This window comes from Scyliorhinus torazame, chromosome 11 (assembly GCF_047496885.1).
Source record: "Scyliorhinus torazame isolate Kashiwa2021f chromosome 11, sScyTor2.1, whole genome shotgun sequence".
NCBI lineage: Eukaryota > Metazoa > Chordata > Chondrichthyes > Carcharhiniformes > Scyliorhinidae > Scyliorhinus > Scyliorhinus torazame.
In genome coordinates this window covers 254,242,568-254,266,783 of record NC_092717.1, presented here as the reverse complement: position 1 = coordinate 254,266,783, position 24,216 = coordinate 254,242,568, and the positions used below count along the sequence as shown (strand labels likewise).

At 56.1% G+C, this 24,216-nt stretch overlaps 1 protein-coding gene across 1 annotated transcript in view; it reads left to right on the top strand.

Annotated features, from left to right (window-relative positions):
• The first annotated feature begins 8,287 nt into the window (after window positions 1–8,287).
• Window positions 8,288–24,216, top strand: part of asb10 (ankyrin repeat and SOCS box containing 10) — a 100,484-nt gene continuing 84,555 nt past the window's right edge. Inside the window, exon 1 of the mRNA XM_072468610.1 lies at window positions 8,288–8,691. Coding sequence (XP_072324711.1) covers window positions 8,340–8,691 — 352 coding nt within the window. The 5' untranslated portion in view covers window positions 8,288–8,339. The remainder of the gene's footprint in view (window positions 8,692–24,216) is intronic.

The following is a 24,216-nucleotide window of genomic DNA, read 5'->3' as shown; positions in this document are numbered from 1 at the left end:
AGCATACAAAGTGGCGAGCATTAGTGGGAAGTCAGAGGATTGGGAATCATTTAAAAGCGAACAGAGGACAATTAAAAAAACAATAAGGGGGAGAAGATGAAGTATGAGTGCAAGCTAGCTAGTAATATAAAGGAAGATAGGAAGAGTTTCTTTCAATATAGAAAAGGTAAGAGAGAAGCAAAAATAGACCTTGGACCACTGGAAAACGTGGCTGGAGAAATAATAATAGGAAACACAGAAGAACTGAATAGTTACTTCGCATCAGTCTTCACGGTGGGAGACACCAGTGGGATGCCAGAGCTCCAGGAGAATCAGGGGGCAGAGGTAAGTGCAGTGACCATTACTAAGGTCTGAAGGTGGATAAGTCACCTGGACCGGATGGACTACACCCCAGGGTCCTAAAAGAGATAGCTGAGGAGATTGAGGAGGCATTGGTGATAATCTTTCAGGAATGGAGGTACGGAGGGTCCCAGAGGACTGGAAGGTGGCTTCTGTTTAAGAACCACTGTTTAAGAAGGGAGGGAGGCAGAAGACGGTAAATTATAGGCCGGTTAGCCTGACTTCGGTCATTGGTCAGATTTTAGAGTCTGTTATTGAAGATGAGATCGCAAAGTACTTGGAGGTGTGTGGTAGTACCAGGTATTGCGGTACCTCAGAGGTGGATGACCATTGGTTAGACCCAGGAGTCTGCCATTGGCTAACGTATAAAGCTCCGCCCTGAGAGGCGGAGTATAAGAACCGGTGCCGTCCCAGCAGCCTTCACTTTCAGTATCGAAGCTGCTGGGGAAGAGTTCTAGCAGATTAAAGCCTATTAGTTATGGAATTATTCGTCTCGAGAGTAATTGATTGTGCATCAATTTAATCTGCTACCACCTCAGCTGGAAGGATGGATCTCCGTATCAAACCGGAGTGCCTTCAGCTCAGCCCCCACGCGGACAACTCTGCTGCTATTTTTAAACACTGGCTGACGTGCTTTAAAGGCTACCTCGACACGGCCGTAGGCACCCCCACGGAAGGACAGAAGATGCATCTCTTGCACTCCCGGGTAAGCCCTGGGATATACCCCCTTATCGAGGAGGCGGAGAACTATACCGCTGCTATCGAACTGCTGGAAGGACATTACATCCGCCCTGTGAACCAGGTCTACGCTCGTCACCTGCTGGCGACTAGGAGGCAAAGCCCCGAGGAAACGTTGGAAGATTTAGAACATAGAACATAGAACAATACAGCGCAGTACAGGCCCTTCGGCCCACGATGTTGCACCGAAACAAAAGCCATCTAACCTACACTATGCCATTATCATCCATATGTTTATCCAATAAACTTTTAAATGCCCTCAATGTTGGCGAGTTCACTACTGTAGCAGGTAGGGCTTCCACGGCCTCACCACTCTTTGCGTAAAGAACCTACCTCTGACCTCTGTCCTATATCTATTACCCCTCAGTTTAAAGCTATGTCCCCTCGTGCCAGCCATTTCCATCCGCGGGAGAAGGCTCTCACTGTCCACCCTATCCAACCCCCTGATCATTTTGTATGCCTCTATTAAGACTCCTCTTAACCTTCTTCTCTCCAACGAAAACAACCTCAAGTCCATCAGCCTTTCCTCATAAGATTTTCCCTCCATACCAGGCAATATCCTGGTAAATCTCCTCTGCACCCGCTCCAAAGCCTCCACGTCCTTCCTATAATGCGGTGACCAGAACTGTACGCACTACTCCAAATGCGGCCGTACCAGAGTTCTGTACAGCTGCAACATGACCTCCCGACTCCGGAACTCAATCCCTCTACCAATAAAGGCCAACACTCCATAGGCCTTCTTCACAACCCTATCAACCTGGGTGTTTTTCTACCGGGCGCTACTGGTGCTGGGCCGAAACTGTGGCTGCCCGCAAGTTTCGGGGAGCGAGCACACGGAACTTTTGATCAGGGATGCTTTCGTGGCAGGTATGACTTCCCCCGATATCCGCCGAAGGCTCCTAGAAAGGGAAACTCTGGGACTTACAGAGGCACGGGCCCTGGCGGGGTCCATGGACGTTGCATATTAAAACGCGCTGTCCTTTGCACCCGATTGCGCGGCGGCCCCCTGGGCTGCGTGGCACCCCGCAGCGGCAGCCCCACAGACCGTCCCCCTGACCCCGCAAGCCTGCGCGGCGAGACGGCCCGCTAACGCCGCCGGGCCCCGCTGTTTCTTCTGCCGGCAGGCGAATCATCCCCGCCCGCGCTGCCCGGCCCGCACCGCCACCTGCAAAGGGTGCGGCAAGAAGGGCCACTTTGTGGGGGTCTGCCAGGCCCGCGCCGTGGCCGCGGTCTCCAGTGACCCCAGACCGCCGCGGCAACCCTCCCTTCAGGCCCCGTCCGGCCAGCGCTCACCACCACCCCCCTATCCTAATGCCACGTGCGACCCACGGGCGTGGCCATCTTGTCCCCGGACTCCACACTGGACGGGTGGGCGCCGCCATTTTGTCCATCGCCGCCGCCATCATCTTCATCCCCGGACTCCATGTGCGACCCATGGGTGACGCCATCTTGGATGGGGCCCAGGCCCCCAGCTCAGTCGACTACACGCTGCCCGATCAGAACTCGCAACTGCTTCATCTGGCCTCGGTAACACTGGACCAAAGTCGACCCCGGACATTCGCAACAGCTACAACGACGACGGTCTTCATCAACGGCCACGAGACGTCTTGCCTGATTGACTCTGGGAGCAGGGAAAGCTTTGTTCACCCCGACAGGGTAAGGCGCTGTTCACTTGTAATCCACCCTGTAAACCAAAGGATCGCCCTGGCCTCCGGGTCACACTCGGTGGAGATACAGGTATTCTGCCTAGTGAACCTCACTGTCCAAGGCAGGGAATTCACCAATTTCCGCCTGTACGTTCTGCCGCACCTCTGCGCAGCCACCCTCCTTGGGCTGGATTTCCAGTGCCACCTACAAAGCCTGACCTTTAAATTTGGCGGCCCAATACCCCCCCCTTACTGTCTGCGGCCTCGCGACCCTTAAGGTCGACCCGCCTTCCATGTTTGCGAACCTCACCCCGGATTGCAAACCCGTCGCCACCAGGAGCAGACGGTACAGTGCCTAGGACCGGACCTTCATCAGGTCCGAGGTCCAAAGGCTTCTGGGGGAAGGGGTCATCGAAGCGAGCAACAGTCCCTGGAGAGCTCAAGTAGTGGTGGTAAAGACCGGGGAGAAACATAGGATGGTCATTGACTACAGTCAGACCATCAACAGGTTTACGTAGCTGGACGCGTACCCTCTCCCCCGTATAGCCGACCTGGTAAACAGGATCGCGCAGTACAAGGTTTTCTCCACGGTGGATCTCAAGTCCGCCCACCACCAGCTGCCCCTCCGCACTAGTAACCGCCAGTACACTGCCTTCGAAGCAGATGGGCGGCTCTATCAATTTTTAAGAGTTCCCTTTGGTGTCACTAATGGGGTCTCGGTCTTCCAGCGAGAGATGGACCGAATGGTTGACCGGTACGTCTTACGCGCAACGTTCCCGTATCTGGATAACGTCACCATCTGCGGCCATGACCAGCAGGACCACGACACCAACCTCCGCAAATTCCTCCAGACCGCGAAAATCCTTCATCTGTCCTACAATAAGAATAAATGCGTGTTTAGCACTGACCGTCTAGCCATTGTAGTCTACGTAGTGAGAAGTGGAGTCATAGGCCCCGACCCCGAACGCATGCGCCCCCTCATGGAGTTCCCCCTCCCTCACTGCCCCAAGGCCCTGAAGCGCTGCCTCGGGTTCTTCAGCTATTATGCACAATGGGTCCCTTATTACACAGACAAGGCTCGACCCCTGATCCTGTCCACAACCTTCCCCCTGTCGACGGAGGCCCACCAGGCCTTCAGCCGCATCAAGGCAGACATTGCTAAGGCCACGATGCACGCCATCGACGAGTCCCTCCCCTTCCAGGTCGAGAGCGATGCGTCAGACGTAGCTCTGGCGGCCACCCTCAACCAGGCGGGCAAGCCCGTGGCTTTCTTCTCCCGTACCCTCCATGCTTCCGAAATTCACCACTCCTCAGTCAAAAAGGAGGCCCAGGCCATAGTAGAAGCTGTGCGGCACTGGAGGCATTACCTGGCCGGCAGGAGATTCACTCTCCTCACGGACCAACGGTCGGTGGCCTTCATGTTCGATAATGCACAGCGGGGCAAGATTAAGAACGACAAGATCTTGCGGTGGAGGATAGAACTCTCCACCTCCAACTACGAGATCTTGTACCGTCCCGGGAAGCTGAACGAGCCTCCTGACGCCCTGTCCCGCGGCACTTGTGCCACCGCACAAGTGGACCGCCTCCGATCCCTCCACGAGGACCTCTGCCACCCGGGGGTCACTCGCTTTTTCCATTTTGTCAAGACCCGCAACCTACCCTACTCCATCGACGAGGTCAGGACAGCCACCAGGGACTGCCAAATCTGCACGGAGTGCAAACCACACTTCTACCGGCCAGAGAGGGCGCACCTGATAAAGGCTTCCCGTCCCTTTGAACGCCTCAGCATGGATTTCAAGGGCCCCCTCCCCTCTACCGACCGCAACACGTACTTCCTGAACGTGATTGACGAGTACTCCCGGTTCCCATTCGCCATCCCCTGCCCCGACATGACCGCAACCACCGTCATCAAGGCCCTCCAGGGTATCTTTACACTGTTCGGTTTCCCCGCATACATACACAGCGATAGGGGGTCCTCTATGAGCGACGAACTGCGTCAATTCCCGGTCCAGGAATCTCCCAGCCTCCCGCTGGCAGGAAGTCCTCCCGGTGGCCCTCCACTCCATCCGGTCGCTGCTCTGTACAACCACAAATGAGACAGCTCACGAACGTCTCCTTGTTTTCCCCAGGAAGTCCTCCTCCGGGACCTCGCTCCCAACCTGGCTAGCGACACCCAGACCCATCCTGCTTCGGAAACACGTGCGGGCGCACAAGTCGGACCCGTTGGTCGAGAGCGTCCACCTGCTGCACGCCAACCCCCAGTACGCCTACGTAGCGTTCCCCGACGGCCGGCAGGACACAGTCTCCCTTCGGGACCTGGCGCCCGCCGGAGCCCCACGCGCACTCGAACCATTGCCCCCACCCCCACCCTCCCCACAGCACCTAACTGGAGGGTCAGTGCTCCCGCCGCTCCTGCCTAGGCCCGACCACACACCGACGCCCCCAACAGGCGCCCCTCCCCCTGTCCACCTTTTGCCCCAACAGCGCCGCCTAGGGGTGACGAAGCTGCTTGGGAGGACGATACCATGCTCCCGGAGTCACAACCGCCGGGACCCCCATCAGAATCACCGCCGAGGCCCAGGCGCTCCAGAAGGATGACCAGGCCACCCGATCGACTGATTGCTGCACTATGAACACTTTGTAAATACCCTCGACATCATGGTACCTCCATACCTGGTCATAGCATGCGAAAGGCGACTATTAACGCTGGCCACCACCCTGCCGGGCTCTTTTTTAACAGGGGGTGAATGTGGTAGTTACCAGGTATTGCGGTACCTAAGAGGTGGATGACCATTGGTTAGACCCAGGAGTCTACCATTGGCTGTTGTACATAGCTCCGCCCTGAGAGGCGGAGTATAAGAACCGGTGCCGTCCCAGCAGCCTTCACTTTCTGTACCGAAGCTGCTGGGGAAGAGTTCTAGCAGATTAAAGCCTTCAGTTATGGAATTATTCGTCTTGAGTGTAATTGATTGTGCATCAAAGTGCATGGTAAAATAGGACTGAGTCAGCACGGCTTGTCAAAGGGAGGTCATGTCTGACAAATCTGTTAGAGTTCTTTGAGGAGGTAACAAGGAAGTTAGACAAAGGAGAACCAGTGGACGTGATTTATTTAGATTTCCAGAAGACCTTTGACAAGGTGCCACATAGGAGACTGTTAAATAAGTTAAGAGCCCATGGTGTTCAGGGTAAGATCCTGGCATGGATAGAGGATTGGCTGACTGGCAGAAGGCAGAGAGTGGGGATAAAGGGGTCTTTTTCAGGATGGCAGCCGGTGACTAGTGGTGTGCCTCAGGGGTCTGTGCTGGGACCACAACTTTTCACAATATACATTAATGATCTGGAAGAAGGAACTGAAGGCACTGTTGCTAAATTTGCAGATGATACAAAGATCTGTAGAGGGACAGGTAGTATTGAGGAAGCAAGGGGGCTGCAGAAGGATTTGGACAGGCTAGGAGAGCAGGCAATGAAGTGGCAAATGAAATGCAATGTGGAAAAGTGTGAGGTTATGCACTTTGGAAGGAGGAATTTAGGCACAGACTATTTTCTAAATGGGGAGATGCTGAGGAAATCAGAAGCACAAAGGGGGCTTGGGAGTCCTTGTTCACGATTCTCTTCAGGTTAATGTGCAGGTTCAGTCGGCAGTTAGGACGGAAAATGCAATGTTAGCATTCCTGTCGAGAGGGTTGGAATACAAGACCAGGGATGTACTTCTGAGGCTGTATAAGGCTCTGGTCAGACCCCATTTGGAGTATTGTCAGCAGTTTTGGGCCCAAAGATATGTTGGACTTTGAAAGGGTCCAGAAGAGGGGGGGGATTCTCCGATATCGGCGCGATGTCCGCCGACCGGTGCCAAAAACGGCGCAAATCAGTCCGGCATCGCGCCGCCTCAAAGGTGCGGAATTCTCCACATCTTGAGGGGCCGAGCCCTCACCTTGAGGGGCTAGGCCCGCGCCGGACTGATTCCCGCCCCGCCAGCTGGCGAGGAAATGACTTTGCCGTGCGGCGCATGCGCGGGAGCGTCAGCGGCCGCTCACGGCATCCCCGCACATGCGCAGTGGAGGGGGGTCTCTTCCACCTCCGCCATAGTGGAGACCATGTCGAAGGCGGAAGGGAAAGAGTGCCCCCACGGCACAGGCCCGCCCGCGGATTGGTGGGTCCCGATCGTGGGCCAGGCCACCGTGGGGGCACCCCCCAGGGCCAGATCGCCCCGCGCCCCCCCCCAGGACCCCGGAGCCCGCCCGCGCCGCCTTGTCCCGCCGGTAAGAGAGGTGGTTTCATTCTCGCCGGCGGGACAGGCATTCCAGCAGCGGGACTTCGGCCCATCACGGGCCGGAGAATCGCCGGGGGGGGCCCGCCAACCGGCGCGGCGCGATTTCCCCCCCCGCCGAATATCCCCGGTGGGGGGTCGGAGAATCCCGCCCAGGGTCTTTCAGGAGTCTGATAACAGTGGGGAAGAAGCTGTTTTTGAGTCTGTTCGTGCGTGTTCTCAGACTTCTGTATCTCCTGCCCGATGGAAGAAGTTGGAAGAGTGAGTAAGCCGGGTGGGAGGGGTCTTTGATTATGCTGCCCGCTTTCCCCAGGAGCGGGAGGTGTAGATGGAGTCAATGGACGGGAGGCAGGTTCGTGTGATGGACTGGGCGGTGTTCACGACTCTCTGAAGTTTCTTGCGGTCCTGGGCCGAGCAGTTGCCATACCAGGCTGTGATGCAGCCCGATAGGATGCTTTCTATGGTGCATCTGTAAAAGTTGGTAAGAGTCAATGTGGACATGCCGAATATCCTTAGTTTCCTGAGGAAGTATAGGCGCTGTTGTGCTTTCTTGGTGGTAGCGTCGACGTGGGTGGACCAGGACAGGTTTTTGGAGATGTGCACCCCTAGGAATTTGAAACTGTTAACCATCTCCACCTCGGCCCCGGTGATGCTGACAGGGGTGTGTACAGTACTTTGCTTCCTGAAGTCAATGGCCAGCTCTTTAGTTTTGCTGGCATTGAGGGAGAGATTGTTGTCGCTGAACCACTCCACTCGGTTATGAGTGACGTTACCAAGACAGAGCTCGATAGATTATTGTTTACGTCCGGGGTGAAAGGTTATCAGGGGGGGCAGGAACGTGAGGTTGAGAGACCTCTTCATGGTCCTAAAAATAACGAGTTTATTTATTCCAGTGTTGGTTGAAGATGAAAGTTTTCAGGAGTGATGGAGCTGGATGTGGATTCTCCGAACGCTCGAAGCACATCCAGCTTTGAAGAGTTGGCAATGGGAGAATGATCGAGCTCAGGGTGAGGCCATTCTGCCCATATCATCCGTACTGCTTCTTTGGTGGCAGTCATTCAATAAATCGCACTTCCCAGCTCCACCCCAAAGCACAGTCAATGTTGGATTTGCACTGAAGCTGCAGAGAGAGGTGGACATGGATTCTGCACGTGATGCTCACATTAATCTCAGAGTTTGTTATCTAACCACACTGCACTGCTGTTAACATGGTGAGGTCAGGGTTAATATATAGCAGCAACATTAACCTTGGTAAACAAGATTCCTGCCTCACACAGGGAACAGCTGGGCTGAGTTGAGACACAGTCTGGCTCACTCAGCAGACTGCCTGTGTGCTGGGACATTGAGATATGAGACGTTCGATCAGTGCCTGCTCCACCATGTCTGGCCACAGTTTTGTGTTCAGCTCCGAGGGACTGCGTTCCCTCGAACTGGACAGAGAGGCGATGGAACAGCAGGAACTCCGCAGACGCTGCCAGACGTATTGTGTGTCCCGGGGGAAAAAGGCAGAAATCCCCACACTCCAGAGGAAGAGCAGAGGGATTCAGAAACCATTCCAGCTGTGTGTAGATCGGCTGATTCACAACGCCCTGTACACGGGAGACATTCAGAGAGTGCAGCAACTTTTCAGCAGGTATACGCCACTCAATCTGGTGATTGAGGGGTCCAGAGAGGAACTACAGTGGACATCAAAACGACAGGGTGAGTTCTCCGGACTCTGGGTATGGGTCAAGGAGTCAGACACATGGGACAGGCTGTGAAGTCCACTACCAGAATGGGAGCATTAGAGAACTTTCATTCAGAGAGCACCTTGCTCAGGACTTTGCAAAGTGATCACTGCTGGCGGCCAATCGGCGCACAGCACAATCCATGAACAGAAATATGATAATAACCACGTAATCTGCTTCAGAATTCATATCAACAAGCCAGGGACAACACTGCTGCTTCACACAAAGTGTCCAGAGCAGGATTCAGAAAAACTCCCACACACTCAAAACTTAAATTCTATTTGTATCTCGACAAATGCTGCCAGACCTGCTGAGTATATCCAGTACTGACCCTCTGACAGTGCGGCACTTCCTCAGTACTGACCCTCTGACAGTGCGGCACTTCCTCAGTACTGACCCTCTGACAGTGCAGCACTCCCTCAATACTGACCCTCTGACGGTGCAGCACTCCCTCAGTACTGACCCTCTGACAGTGCGGCTCTCCCTCAGTACTGACCCTCTGACAGTGCGGCACTCCCTCAGTACTGACCCTCTGACAGTGCAGCGCTCCCTCAGTACTGACCCTCTGACAGTGCGGCACTCCCTCAGTACTGACCCTCTGACAGTGCGGCACTCCCTCAGTACTGACCCTCTCACATTGCGGCACTCCCTCAGTACTGACCCTCTGACAGTGCGGCACTCCCTCAGTACTGACCCTCTGACAGTGCAGCACTCCCTCAGTACTGACCCTCTGACAGTGCGGCACTCACTCAGTGCTGACCCTCTGACAGTGCAGCGCTCCCTCAGTACTGACCCTCTGACAGTGCGGCAGTCCCTCAGTACTGACCCTCTGACAGTGCGGCACTCACTCAGTGCTGACCCTCTGACAGTGCAGCGCTCCCTCAGTACTGACCCTCTGACAGTGCGGCACTCCCTCAGTACTGACCCTCTGACAGTGCGGCACTCACTCAGTGCTGACCCTCTGACAGTGCAGCACTGCCTCAGTACTGACCCTCTGACAGTGCGGCACTCACTCAGTGCTGACCCTCTGACAGTGCAGCACTCCCTCAGTACTGACCCTCTGACAGTGCGGCACTCCCTCAGCACTGATCCTCTGACAGTGCAGCGCTCCCTCAGTACTGACCCTCTGACAGTGCAGCACACCCTCAGTACTGACACTCTGACAGTGCAGCACTCCCTTAGTACTGACCCTCTGACAGCGCAGCACTCCCTCAGTACTGACCCTCTGACAGTGCAGCACTCCCTCAGTACTGACCCTCTGACAGTGCACCAATCCCTCAGTACTAACCCTCTGACAGTGCAGCGCTCCCTCAGTACTGACCTAATGGAAGAATGCTTTTCTAATTGGAGGGCTGTGACTAGTAGTGTTCCGCAGGGATCAGTGCTGGGACCTTTGCTCTTTGTAGTATATATAAATGATTTGGAGGAAAATGTAACTGGTTTGATTAGTAAATTTGCAGACGACACAAAGGTTGGTGGAATTGCAAATAGCGATGAGGACTGTCAGAGGATACAACAGGATTTAGATTGTTTGGAGACTTGGGCAGAGAGATGGCAGATGGAGTTTAATCCGGACAAATGTGAGGTAATGCATTTTGGAAGGTCTAATGCAGGTTGGGAATATACAGTGACTGGTAGAACCCTCAAGAGTATTGAAAGTCAGAGAGATCTAGGTGTACAGGTCCACAGGTCACTGAAAGGGGCAACACAGGTGGAGAAAGTAGTCAAGAAGGCATACGGCATGCTTGCCTTCATTGGCCGGGGCATTGAGTATAAGAATTGGCAAGTCATGTTGCAGCTGTATAGAACCTTAGTTAGGCCACACTTGGAGAATAGTGTTCAATTCTGGTCGCCACACTACCAGAAGGATGCGGAGGCTTTAGAGAGGGTGCAGAAGAGATTTACCGGAATGTTGCCTGGTATGGGGGGCATTAGCTATGAGGAGCAGTTGAATAAACTCGGTTTGTTCTCACTGGGACGACGGAGGTTGAGGGGTGACCTGATAGAGGTCTACAAAATTATGAGGGGCATAGACAGAGTGGATAGTCAGAGGCTTTTCCCCGGGGTAGAGGGGTCAATTACTAGGGGTCATAGGTTTAAGGTGCGAGTGGCAAGGTTTAGAGTAGATGTACGAGGCAAGTTTTTTACGCAGAGGGTAGTGGGTGCCTGGAACTCGCTACCGGAGGAGGTGGTGGAAACAGGGACAATAGAAACATTGAAGGGGCATCTTGACAAATACATGAATAGGATGGGAATAGAGGGATACGGACCGAGGAAGTGTAGAAGATTGTAGTTTAGTCGGGCAGCATGGTCGACACTGGCTTGGAGGGCCGAAGGGCCTGTTCCTGTGCTGTACTTTTCTTTGTTCTTTATTCTTTGTTCTCTGACAATGCGGCTCTCCCTCAGTACTGACCCTCTGACAGTGCAGCACTCCCTCAGTACTGACTCTCTGACAGTGCAGCACTCCCGCAGTACTGACCCTCTGACAGTGCAGCACTCCCTCAATACTGACCCCCTGACAGTGCAGCACTCCCTCAGTACTGACCCTCTGACAGTGCGGCACTCCTTCAGTACTGACCCTCTGACAGTGCAGCACTCCCTCAGTACCGACGCTCAGACAGTTCAGCGCTCCATGAGTACTGACCCTCTGACACTGCAGCACTCCCTCAGTACTGACCCTCTGACAGTGCAGGACTCCCTCAGTACTGACCCTCTGACAGTGCAGCACTCCCTCAGTACTGACTCTCTGACAGTGCGGCACTCCCTCAGTACTGACCCTCTGACAGTGCGGCACTCCCTCAGTACTGACTCTCTGACAGTGCAGCACTCCCTCAGTACTGACCCTCTGAGAGTGCAGCACTCCCTCAGTACTGACCCTCTGACAGTGCGGCACTCCCTCAGTACTGACCCTCTGACAGTGCAGCACTCCCTCAGTACTGACTCTGACAGTGCAGCACTCCCTCAGTACTGACCCCCTGACAGTGCGGCACTCCCTCAGTACTGACTCTGACAGTGCAGCGCTCCCTCAGTACTGACACTCTGACAGTGCAGCACTCCCTCAGTACTGACCCTCTGACAGTGCAGCACTCCCTCAGTACTGACCCTCTGACAGTGCGGCACTCCCTCAGTAATGACTCTGACAGTGCAGCACTCCCTCAGTACTGACCCTCTGACAGTGCGGCACTCCCTCAGTACTGACCCACCGACAGTGCAGCACTCCCTCAGTACTGACCCTCTGACAGTGCGGCACTCCCTCAGTACTGAACCTCTGACAGTGCAGCACTCCCTCAATACTGACCCTCTGACAGTGCGCCACTCCCTCAGTACTGACCCTCTGAAAGAGTGGTACGCCCTCAGCACTGACCCTCTGACAGTGCAGCACTCCCTCAATACTGACCCCCTGACAGTGCAGCGCTCCCTCAGTACTGACCCTCTGACAGTGCTGCACTCCCTCAGTACTGACCCTCTGACAGTGCGGCACTCCCTCAGTACTGACCCTCTGACAGTGCAGCACTCCCTCAGTACTGACCCTCTGACAGTGCGGCACTCCCTCAGAACTGACCCTCTGACAGTGCGGCACTCCCTCAGTACTGACCCTCTGACAATGCGGCGCTCCCTCAGTACTGACCCTCTGACAGTGCAGCATTCCCTCAGACTGACCCTCTGACAGTGCAGCACTCCCTCAATACTGACCCTCTGACAGTGCAGCACTCCCTCAGTACTGACCCTCTGACAGTGCGGCACTCCCTCAGTACTGACCCTCTGACAGTGCAGCACTCCCTCAGTACTGACCCTCTGACAGTGTGGTACGCCCTCAGCACTGACCCTCTGACAGTGCGCCACTCCCTCAGTACTGACCCTCTGAAAGTGTGGTACGCCCTCAGCACTGACCCTCTGACAGTGCAGCACTCCCTCAGTACTGACCCCCTGACAGTGCGCCACTCCCTCAGTACTGACCCTCTGAAAGTGTGGTACGCCCTCAGCACTGACCCTCTGACAGTGCAGCACTCCCTCAGTACTGACCCCCTGACAGTGCAGCGCTCCCTCAGTACTGACCCTCTGACAGTGCTGCACTCCCTCAGTACTGACCCTCTGACAGTGCAGCACTCCCTCAGTACTGACCCTCTGACAGTGCGGCACTCCCTCAGTACTGACCCTCTGACAGTGCGGCACTCCCTCAGTACTGACCATCTGACAGTGCGCCACTCCCTCAGTACTGACCCTCTGACAGTGTGGTACGCCCTCAGCACTGACCCTCTGACAGTGCCGCGCTCCCTTAGTACTGACCCTCTGACAGCGCAGCACTCCCTCAGTACTGACCCTCTGACAGTGCAGCACTCCCTCAGTACTAACCCTCTGACAGTGCAGCGCTCCCTCAGTACTGACCTAATGGAAGAATGCTTTTCTAATTGGAGGGCTGTGACTAGTGGTGTTCCGCAGGGATCAGTGCTGGGACCTTTGCTCTTTGTAGTATATATAAATGATTTGGAGGAAAATGTAACTGGTTTGATTAGTAAATTTGCAGACGACACAAAGGTTGGTGGAATTGCAAATAGCGATGAGGACTGTCAGAGGATACAACAGGATTTAGATTGTTTGGAGACTTGGGCAGAGAGATGGCAGATGGAGTTTAATCCGGACAAATGTGAGGTAATGCATTTTGGAAGGTCTAATGCAGGTTGGGAATTATACAGTCAATGGCAGAACCCTCAAGAGTATTGACAGTCAGAGAGATCTAGGTGTACAGGTCCACAGGTCACTGAAAGGGGCAACACAGGTGGAGAAAGTAGTCAAGAAGGCATACGGCATGCTTGCCTTCATTGGCCGGGGCATTGAGTATAAGAATTGGCAAGTCATGTTGCAGCTGTATAGAACCTTAGTTAGGCCACACTTGGAGAATAGTGTTCAATTCTGGTCGCCACACTACCAGAAGGATGCGGAGGCTTTAGAGAGGGTGCAGAAGAGATTTACCGGAATGTTGCCTGGTATGGGGGGCATTAGCTATGAGGAGCAGTTGAATAAACTCGGTTCGTTCTCACTGGGACGACGGAGGTTGAGGGGTGACCTGATAGAGGTCTACAAAATTATGAGGGGCATAGACAGAGTGGATAGTCAGAGGCTTTTCCCCGGGGTAGAGGGGTCAATTACTAGGGGTCATAGGTTTAAGGTGCGAGTGGCAAGGTTTAGAGTAGATGTACGAGGCAAGTTTTTTACGCAGAGGGTAGTGGGTGCCTGGAACTCGCTACCGGAGGAGGTGGTGGAAACAGGGACAATAGAAACATTGAAGGGGCATCTTGACAAATACATGAATAGGATGGGAATAGAGGGATACGGACCCAGGAAGTGTAGAAGATTGTAGTTTAGTCGGGCAGCATGGTCGACACGGGCTTGGAGGGCCGAAGGGCCTGTTCCTGTGCTGTACTTTTCTTTGTTCTTTATTCTTTGTTCTCTGACAATGCGGCTCTCCCTCAGTACTGACCCTCTGACAATGCAGCACTCCCTCAGTACTGACTCTCTGACAGTGCAGCACTCCCGCAGTACTGACCCTCTGACAGTGCAGCACTCCCTCAATACTGACCCCCTGACAGTGCAGCACTCCCTCAGTACTGACCCTCTGACAGTGCGGCACTCCTTCAGTACTGACCCTCTGACAGTGCAGCACTCCCTCAGTACCGACGCTCAGACAGTTCAGCGCTCCATGAGTACTGACCCTCTGACACTGCAGCACTCCCTCAGTACTGACCCTCGGACAGTGCAGGACTCCCTCAGTACTGACCCTCTGACAGTGCAGCACTCCCTCAGTACTGACTCTCTGACAGTGCGGCACTCCCTCAGTACTGACCCTCTGACAGTGCGGCACTCCCTCAGTACTGACTCTCTGACAGTGCAGCACTCCCTCAGTACTGACCCTCTGAGAGTGCAGCACTCCCTCAGTACTGACCCTCTGACAGTGCGGCACTCCCTCAGTACTGACCCTCTGACAGTGCAGCACACCCTCAGTACTGACTCTGACAGTGCAGCACTCCCTCAGTACTGACTCTGACAGTGCAGCGCTCCCTCAGTACTGACACTCTGACAGTGCAGCACTCCCTCAGTACTGACCCTCTGACAGTGCAGCACTCCCTCAGTACTGACCCTCTGACAGTGCGGCACTCCCTCAGTAATGACTCTGACAGTGCAGCACTCCCTCAGTACTGACCCTCTGACAGTGCGGCACTCCCTCAGTACTGACCCACAGACAGTGCAGCACTCCCTCAGTACTGACCCTCTGACAGTGCGGCACTCCCTCAGTACTGACCCTCTGACAGTGCAGCACTCCCTCAATACTGACCCTCTGACAGTGCGCCAATCCCTCCGTACTGACCCTCTGAAAGAGTGGTACGCCCTCAGCACTGACCCTCTGACAGTGCAGCACTCCCTCAGTACTGACCCCCTGACAGTGCAGCGCTCCCTCAGTACTGACCCTCTGACAGTGCTGCACTCCCTCAGTACTGACCCTCTGACAGTGCGGCACTCCCTCAGTACTGACCCTCTGACAGTGCAGCACTCCCTCAGTACTGACCCTCTGACAGTGCGGCACTCCCTCAGAACTGACCCTCTGACAGTGCGGCACTCCCTCAGTACTGACCCTCTGACAGTGCGGCGCTCCCTCAGTACTGACCCTCTGACAGTGCAGCATTCCCTCAGACTGACCCTCTGACAGTGCAGCACTCCCTCAATACTGACCCTCTGACAGTGCAGCACTCCCTCAGTACTGACCCTCTGACAGTGCGGCACTCCCTCAGTACTGACCCTCTGACAGTGCAGCACTCCCTCAATACTGACCCTCTGACAGTGCGCCACTCCCTCAGTACTGACCCTCTGAAAGAGTGGTACGCCCTCAGCACTGACCCTCTGACAGTGCAGCACTCCCTCAGTACTGACCCCCTGACAGTGCAGCGCTCCCTCAGTACTGACCCTCTGACAGTGCTGCACTCCCTCAGTACTGACACTCTGACAGTGCAGCACTCCCTCAGTACTGATCCTCTGACTGTGCAGCACTCCCTCAGTACTGACCCTCTGACAGTGCGGCACTCCCTCAGTCCTGACCCTCTGACAGTGCGGCACTCCCTCAGTACTGACCCTCTGACAGTGCGCCACTCCCTCAGTACTGACCCTCTGACAGTGTGGTACGCCCTCAGCACTGACCCTCTGACAGTGTGGTACGCCCTCAGCACTGACCCCCTGACAGTGCCGCGCTCCCTCAGTACTGACCCTCTGACAGTGCGGCACTCCCTCAGTACTGACCCTCTGACAGTGCGGCACTCCCTCAGTACTGACCCACTGACAGTGCGGCACTCCCTCAGTACTGACCCTCTAACAGTGCGGCACTCCCTCAGTACTGACCCTCTGACAGTGCAGCACTCCCTCAGTACTGACCCTCTGACAGTGCGGCACTCGCTCAGTCCTGACCCTCTGACAACGCAGCACTCCCTCAGTACTGACCATCTGACAGTGCAGCACTCCCTTAGCACTGACCCTCTGACAGTGCACCAATCCCTCAGTACTGACCCTCTGACAGTGTGATACGCCCTCAGCACTGACCGTCTGACAGTGCAGCACTCCCTCAGTACTGACCCTCTGACAGTGCGGCACTCCATCAGCACTGACCCTCTGACAGTGCAGCACTCCCTCAGTACTGACCCCCTGACAGTGCAGCGCTCCCTCAGTACTGACCCTCTGACAGTGCTGCACTCCCTCAGTACTGACCCTCTGACAGTGCAGCACTCCCTCAGTACTGACCATCTGACAGTGCGGCACTCGCTCAGTACTGACCCTCTAACAGTGCGGCACTCCCTCAGTACTGACCCTCTGACAGTGCAGCACTCCCTCAGTACTGACCATCTGACAGTGCGGCACTCGCTCAGTCCTGAACCTCTGACAACGCAGCACTCCCTCAGTACTGACCATCTGACAGTGCAGCACTCCCTTAGCACTGACCCTCTGACAGTGCAGCACTCCCTCAGTACTGACCCTCTGACAGTGTGATACGCCCTCAGCACTGACCGTCTGACAGTGCAGCACTCCCTCAGTACTGACCCCCTGACAGTGCAGCGCTCCATCAGCACTGACCCTCTGACAGTGCAGCACTCCCTCAGTACTGACCCCCTGACAGTGCAGCGCTCCCTCAGTACTGACCCTCTGACAGTGCTGCACTCCCTCAGTCCTGACCCTCTGACATTGCGGCACTCCCTCAACACTGACCCTCTGACAGTGCAGCATTCCCTCAGTACTGACCCTCCGACAGTGCAGCACTCCCTCAGTACCGACCCTCTGACAGTTCAGCGCTCCCTCAGTACTGACCCTCTGACACTGCAGCACTCCCTCAGTACTGACCCTCTGACAGTGCAGGACTCCCTCAGTACTGACCCTCTGACAGTGCAGCACTCCCTCAGTACTGACTCTCGGACAGTGCGGCACTCCCTCAGTACTGACCCTCTGACAGTGCGGCACTCCCTCAGTACTGACTCTCTGACAGTGCAGCACTCCCTCAGTACTGACCCTCTGAGAGTGCAGCACTCCCTCAGTACTGACCCTCTGACAGTGCGGCACTCCCTCAGTACTGACCCTCTGACAGTGCAGCACTCCCTCAGTACTGACCCTCTGACAGTGCGGCACTCCCTCAGTACTGACTCTGACAGTGCAGCTCTCCCTCAGTACTGACCCCCTGACAGTGCGGCACTCCCTCAGTACTGACTCTGACAGTGCAGCGCTCCCTCAGTACTGACACTCTGACAGTGCGGCACTCCCTCAGTACTGACCCTCTGACAGTGCGGCACTCCCTCAGTACTGACACTCTGACAGTGCAGCACTCCCTCAGTACTGATCCTCTGACAGTGCGACACTCCCTCAGTACTGACCCTCTGACAGTGCGGCACTCCCTCAGTACTGACCCTCTGACAGTGCGGCACTCCCTCAGTACTGACCCTCTGACAGTGCGGCACTCCCTCAGTACTGACACTCTGACAGTGCAGCACTCCCTCAGTACTGATCCTCTGACAGTGCGGCACTCCCTCAGTACTGACCCACCGACAGTGCAGCACTCCCTCAGTACTGACCCTCTGACAGTGCGGCACTCCCTCAGTACTGACCCTCTGACAGTGCAGCACTCCCTCAATACTGACCCTCTGACAGTGCGCCACTCCCTCAGTACTGACCCTCTGAAAGAGTGGTACGCCCTCAGCACTGACCCTCTGACAGTGCAGCACTCCCTCAGTACTGACCCCCTGACAGTGCAGCGCTCCCTCAGTACTGACCGTCTGACAGTGCTGCACTCCCTCAGTACTGACCCTCTGACAGTGCGGCACTCACTTAGTACTGACCCTCTGACAGTGCAGCACTCCCTCAGTACTGACCCTCTGACATTGCGGCACTCCCTCAGAACTGACCCTCTGACAGTGCGGCACTCCCTCAGTACTGACCTTCTGACAGTGCAGCACTGCCTCAGTACTGACCCTCTGACAGTGCGGCACTCACTCAGTGCTGACCCTCTGACAGTGCAGCACTCCCTTAGTACTGACCCTCTGACAGTGCGGCACTCCCTCAGCACTGATCCTCTGACAGTGCAGCACTCCCTCAGTACTGACCCTCTGACAGTGCAGGACTCCCTCAGTACTGACCCTCTGACAGTGCAGCACTCCCTCAGTACTGACTCTCTGACAGTGCGGCACTCCCTCAGTACTGACCCTCTGACAGTGCGGCACTCCCTCAGTACTGACTCTCTGACAGTGCAGCACTCCCTCAGTACTGACCCTCTGAGAGTGCAGCACTCCCTCAGTACTGACCCTCTGACAGTGCGGCACTCCCTCAGTACTGACCCTCTGACAGTGCAGCACTCCCTCAGTACTGACTCTGACAGTGCAGCACTCCCTCAGTACTGACCCCCTGACAGTGCGGCACTCCCTCAGTACTGACTCTGACAGTGCAGCACTCCCTCAGTACTGACCCTCTGACAGTGCAGCACTCCCTCAGTACTGACCCTCTGACAGTGCGGCACTCCCTCAGTAATGACTCTGACAGTGCAGCACTCCCTCAGTACTGACCCTCTGACAGTGCGGCACTCCCTCAGTACTGACCCACCGACAGTGCAGCACTCCCTCAGTACTGACCCTCTGACAGTGCGGCACTCCCTCAGTACTGACCCTCTGACAGTGCAGCACTCCCTCAATACTGACCCTCTGACAGTGCGCCACTCCCTCAGTACTGACCCTCTGAAAGAGTGTTACGCCCTCAGCACTGACCCTCTGACAGTGCAGCACTCCCTCAGTACTGACCCCCTGACAGTGCAGCGCTCCCTCAGTACTGACCCTCTGACAGTGCTGCACTCCCTCAGTACTGACCCTCTGACAGTGCGGCACTCCCTCAGCACTGACCCTCTGACAGTGCAGCACTCCCTCAGTACTGACCCTCTGACAGTGCGGCACTCCCTCAGAACTGACCCTCTGACAGTGCGGCACTCCCTCAGTACTGACCCTCTGACAGTGCGGCGCTCCCTCAGTACTGACCCTCTGACAGTGCAGCATTCCCTCAGACTGACCCTCTGACAGTGCAGCACTCCCTCAATACTGACCCTCTGACAGTGCAGCACTCCCTCAGTACTGACCCTCTGACAGTGCGGCACTCCCTCAGTACTGACCCTCTGACAGTGCAGCACTCCCTCAATACTGACCCTCTGACAGTGCGCCACTCCCTCAGTACTGACCCTCTGAAAGAGTGGTACGCCCTCAGCACTGACCCTCTGACAGTGCAGCACTCCCTCAGTACTGACCCCCTGACAGTGCAGCGCTCCCTCAGTACTGACCCTCTGACAGTGCTGCACTCCCTCAGTACTGACCCTCTGACAGTGCAGCACTCCCTCAGTACTGACCCTCTGACAGTGCAGCACTCCCTCAGTACTGACCCTCTGACAGTGCGGCACTCCCTCAGTACTGACCCTCTGACAGTGCAGCACTCCCTCAGTAATGACCCTCTGACAGTGCAGCACTCCCTCAGTACTGACCCTCTGACAGTGCGGCACTCCCTCAGTACTGACCCTCTGACAGTGTGGCACTCCCTCAGTACTGACCCTCCGACAGTGCGGCACTCCCTCAGTACTGACCATCTGACAGTGCGCCACTCCCTCAGTACTGACCCTCTGACAGTGTGGTACGCCCTCAGCACTGACCCTCTGACAGTGCGGCACTCCCTCAGTACTGACCCTCTGACAGTGCAGCACTCCCTCAGTACTGACCCTCTGACAGTGCGGCACTCCCTCAGTACTGACCATCTGACAGTGCGCTACTCCCTCAGTACTGACCCTCTGACAGTGTGGTACGCCCTCAGCACTGACCCTCTGACAGTGCGGCACTCCCTCAGTACTGACCCTCTGACAGTGCGGCACTCCCTCAGTACTGACCCTCTGACAGTGCAGCGCTCCCTCAGTACTGACCCTCTGACAGTGTACCAATCCCTCAGTACTGACCCTCTGACAGTGTGATACGACCTCAGCACTGACCGTCTGACAGTGCAGCACTCCCTCAGTACTGACCCCCTGACAGTGCAGCGCTCCATCAGCACTGACCCTCTGACAGTGCAGCACTCCCTCAGTACTGACCCCCTGACAGTGCAGCGCTCCCTCAGTACTGACCCTCTGACAGTGCTGCACTCCCTCAGTACTGACCCTCTGACAGTGCAGCACTCCCTCAGTACTGACCCTCTGACAGTGCAGCACTCCCTCAGTACTGACCCTCTGACAGTGCGGCACTCCCTCAGTACTGACCCTCTGACAGTGCGGCACTCCCTCAGTACTGACCATCTGACAGTGCGCCACTCCTTCAGTACTGACCCTCTGACAGTGTGGTACGCCCTCAGCACTGACCCTCTGACAGTGCCGCGCTCCCTCAATACTGACCCTCTGACAGTGCGGCACTCGCTCAGTAATGAACCTCTAACAGTGCGGCACTCCCTCAGTACTGACCCTCTGACAGTGCAGCACTCCCTCAGTGCTGACCCTCTGACAGTGCGGCACTCGCTCAGTACTGACCCTCTGACAACGCAGCACTCCCTCAGTACTGACCATCTGACAGTGCAGCACTCCCTTAGCACTGACCCTCTGACAGTGCACCAATCCCTCAGTACTGACCCTCTGACAGTGCGGCACTCCCTCAGTACTGACCCTCTGACAGTGCAGCACTCCCTCAGTACTGACCCTCTGACAGTGCTGCACTCCCTCAGTACTGACCCTCTGACAGTGCGGCGCTCCCTCAGTACTGACCCTCTGACAGTGCGGCACTCCCTCAGTACTGACCCTCTGACAACGCAGCACTCCCTCAGTACTGACCCTCTGACAGTGCTGCACTCCCTCAGTACTGACCCTCTGACAGTGCGGCGCTCCCTCAGTACTGACCCTCTGACAGTGCGGCGCTCCCTCAGTACTGACCCTCTGACAGTGCGGCACTCCCTCAGTACTGACCCTCTGACAGTGCAGCACTCCCTCAGTGCTGACCCTCTGACAGTGCGGCACTCGCTCAGTACTGACCCTCTGACAACGCAGCACTCCCTCAGTACTGACCATCTGACAGTGCAGCACTCCCTTAGCACTGACCCTCTGACAGTGCACCAATCCCTCAGTACTGACCCCCTGACAGTGCAGCGCTCCATCAGTACTGACCCTCTGACAGTGCTGCACTCCCTCAGTACTGACCCTCTGACAGTGCGGCATTCCCTCAGCACTGACCCTCTGACAGTACAGCACTCCCTCAGTCCTGACCCTCTGACATTGCGGCACTCCCTCAACACTGACCCTCTGACAGTGCAGCATTCCCTCAGTACTGACCCTCCGACAGTGCAGCACTCCCTCAGTACCGACCCTCTGACAGTTCAGCGCTCCCTCAGTACTGACCCTCTGACACTGCAGCACTCCCTCAGTACTGACCCTCTGACAGTGCAGGACTCCCTCAGTACTGACCCTCTGACAGTGCAGCACTCCCTCAGTACTGACTCTCGGACAGTGCGGCACTCCCTCAGTACTGACCCTCTGACAGTGCGGCACTCCCTCAGTACTGACTCACTGACAGTGCAGCACTCCCTCAGTACTGACCCTCTGATAGTGCAGCACTCCCTCAGTACTGACCCTCTGACAGTGCGGCACTCCCTCAGTACTGACCCTCTGACAGTGCAGCACTCCCTCAGTACTGACCCTCTGACAGTGCGGCACTCCCTCAGTACTGACTCTGACAGTGCAGCACTCCCTCAGTACTGACCCCCTGACAGTGCGGCACTCCCTCAGTACTGACTCTGACAGTGCAGCGCTCCCTCAGTACTGACACTCTGACAGTGCAGCGCTCCCTCAGTACTGACCCTCTGACAGTGCAGCACTCCCTCAGTACTGACCCTCTGACAGTGCGGCACTCCCTCAGTAATGACTCTGACAGTGCAGCACTCCCTCAGTACTGACCCCCTGACAGTGCGGCACTCCCTCAGTACTGACCCTCTGACAGTGCGGCACTCCCTCAGTACTGACCCTCTGACAGTGCGGCACTCCCTCAGTACTGACACTCTGACAGTGCAGCACTCCCTCAGTACTGACCCTCTGACAGTGCGGCACTCCCTCAGTACTGACACTCTGACAGTGCAGCACTCCCTCAGTACTGACCCTCTGACAGTGCGGCACTCCCTCAGTACTGACCCACCGACAGTGCAGCACTCCCTCAGTACTGACCCTCTGACAGTGCGGCACTCCCTCAGTACTGACCCGCTGACAGTGCAGCACTCCCTCAATACTGACCCTCTGACAGTGCGCCACTCCCTCAGTACTGACCCTCTGAAAGAGTGGTACGCCCTCAGCACTGACCCTCTGACAGTGCAGCACTCCCTCAGTACTGACCCTCTGACAGTGCTGCACTCCCTCAGTACTGACCCTCTGACAGTGCGGCACTCACTTAGTACTGACCCTCTGACAGTGCAGCACTCCCTCAGTACTGACCCTCTGACATTGCGGAACTCCCTCAGAACTGACCCTCTGACAGTGCGGCACTCCCTCAGTACTGACCTTCTGACAGATCGGCACTCTCTCAGTACTGACCCTCTGACAGTGCGGCACTCCCTCAGTACTGACCCTCTGACAGTGCAGCATTCCCTCAGACTGACCCTCTGAGAGTGCAGCACTCCCTCAATACTGACCCTCTGACAGTGCAGCACTCCCTCAGTACTGACCCTCTGACAGTGCGGCACTCCCTCAGTACTGACCCCCTGACAGTGCAGCACTCCCTCAATACTGACCCTCTGACAGTGCGCCACTCCCTCAGTACTGACCCTCTGAAAGAGTGGTACGCCCTCAGCACTGACCCTCTGACAGTGCAGCGCTCCCTCAGTACTGACCCTCTGACAGTGCAGCACTCCCTCAGTACTGACCCCCTGACAGTGCAGCACTCCCTCAGTACTGACCCTCTGACAGTGCTGCACTCCCTCAGTACTGACCCTCTGACAGTGCGGCACTCCCTCAGTACTGACTCTGACAGTGCAGCGCTCCCTCAGTACTGACACTCTGACAGTGCAGCGCTCCCTCAGTACTGACCCTCTGACAGTGCAGCACTCCCTCAGTACTGACCCTCTGACAGTGCGGCACTCCCTCAGTAATGACTCTGACAGTGCAGCACTCCCTCAGTACTGACCCCCTGACAGTGCGGCACTCCCTCAGTACTGACCCTCAGACAGTGCGGCACTCCCTCAGTACTGACCCTCTGACAGTGCGGCACTCCCTCAGTACTGACACTCTGACAGTGCAGCACTCCCTCAGTACTGACCCTCTGACAGTGCGGCACTCCCTCAGTACTGACCCACCGACAGTGCAGCACTCCCTCAGTACTGACCCTCTGACAGTGCGGCACTCCCTCAGTACTGACCCTCTGACAGTGCAGCACTCCCTCAATACTGACCCTCTGACAGTGCGCCACTCCCTCAGTACTGACCCTCTGAAAGAGTGGTACGCCCTCAGCACTGACCCTCTGACAGTGCAGCACTCCCTCAGTACTGACCCCCTGACAGTGCAGCGCTCCCTCAGTACTGACCGTCTGACAGTGCTGCACTCCCTCAGTACTGACCCTCTGACAGTGCGGCACTCACTTAGTACTGACCCTCTGACAGTGCAGCACTCCCTCAGTACTGACCCTCTGACATTGCGGCACTCCCTCAGAACTGACCCTCTGACAGTGCGGCACTCCCTCAGTACTGACCTTCTGACAGTGCAGCACTGCCTCAGTACTGACCCTCTGACAGTGCGGCACTCACTCAGTGCTGACCCTCTGACAGTGCAGCACTCCCTTAGTACTGACCCTCTGACAGTGCGGCACTCCCTCAGCACTGATCCTCTGACAGTGCAGCACTCCCTCAGTACTGACCCTCTGACAGTGCAGGACTCCCTCAGTACTGACCCTCTGACAGTGCAGCACTCCCTCAGTACTGACTCTCTGACAGTGCGGCA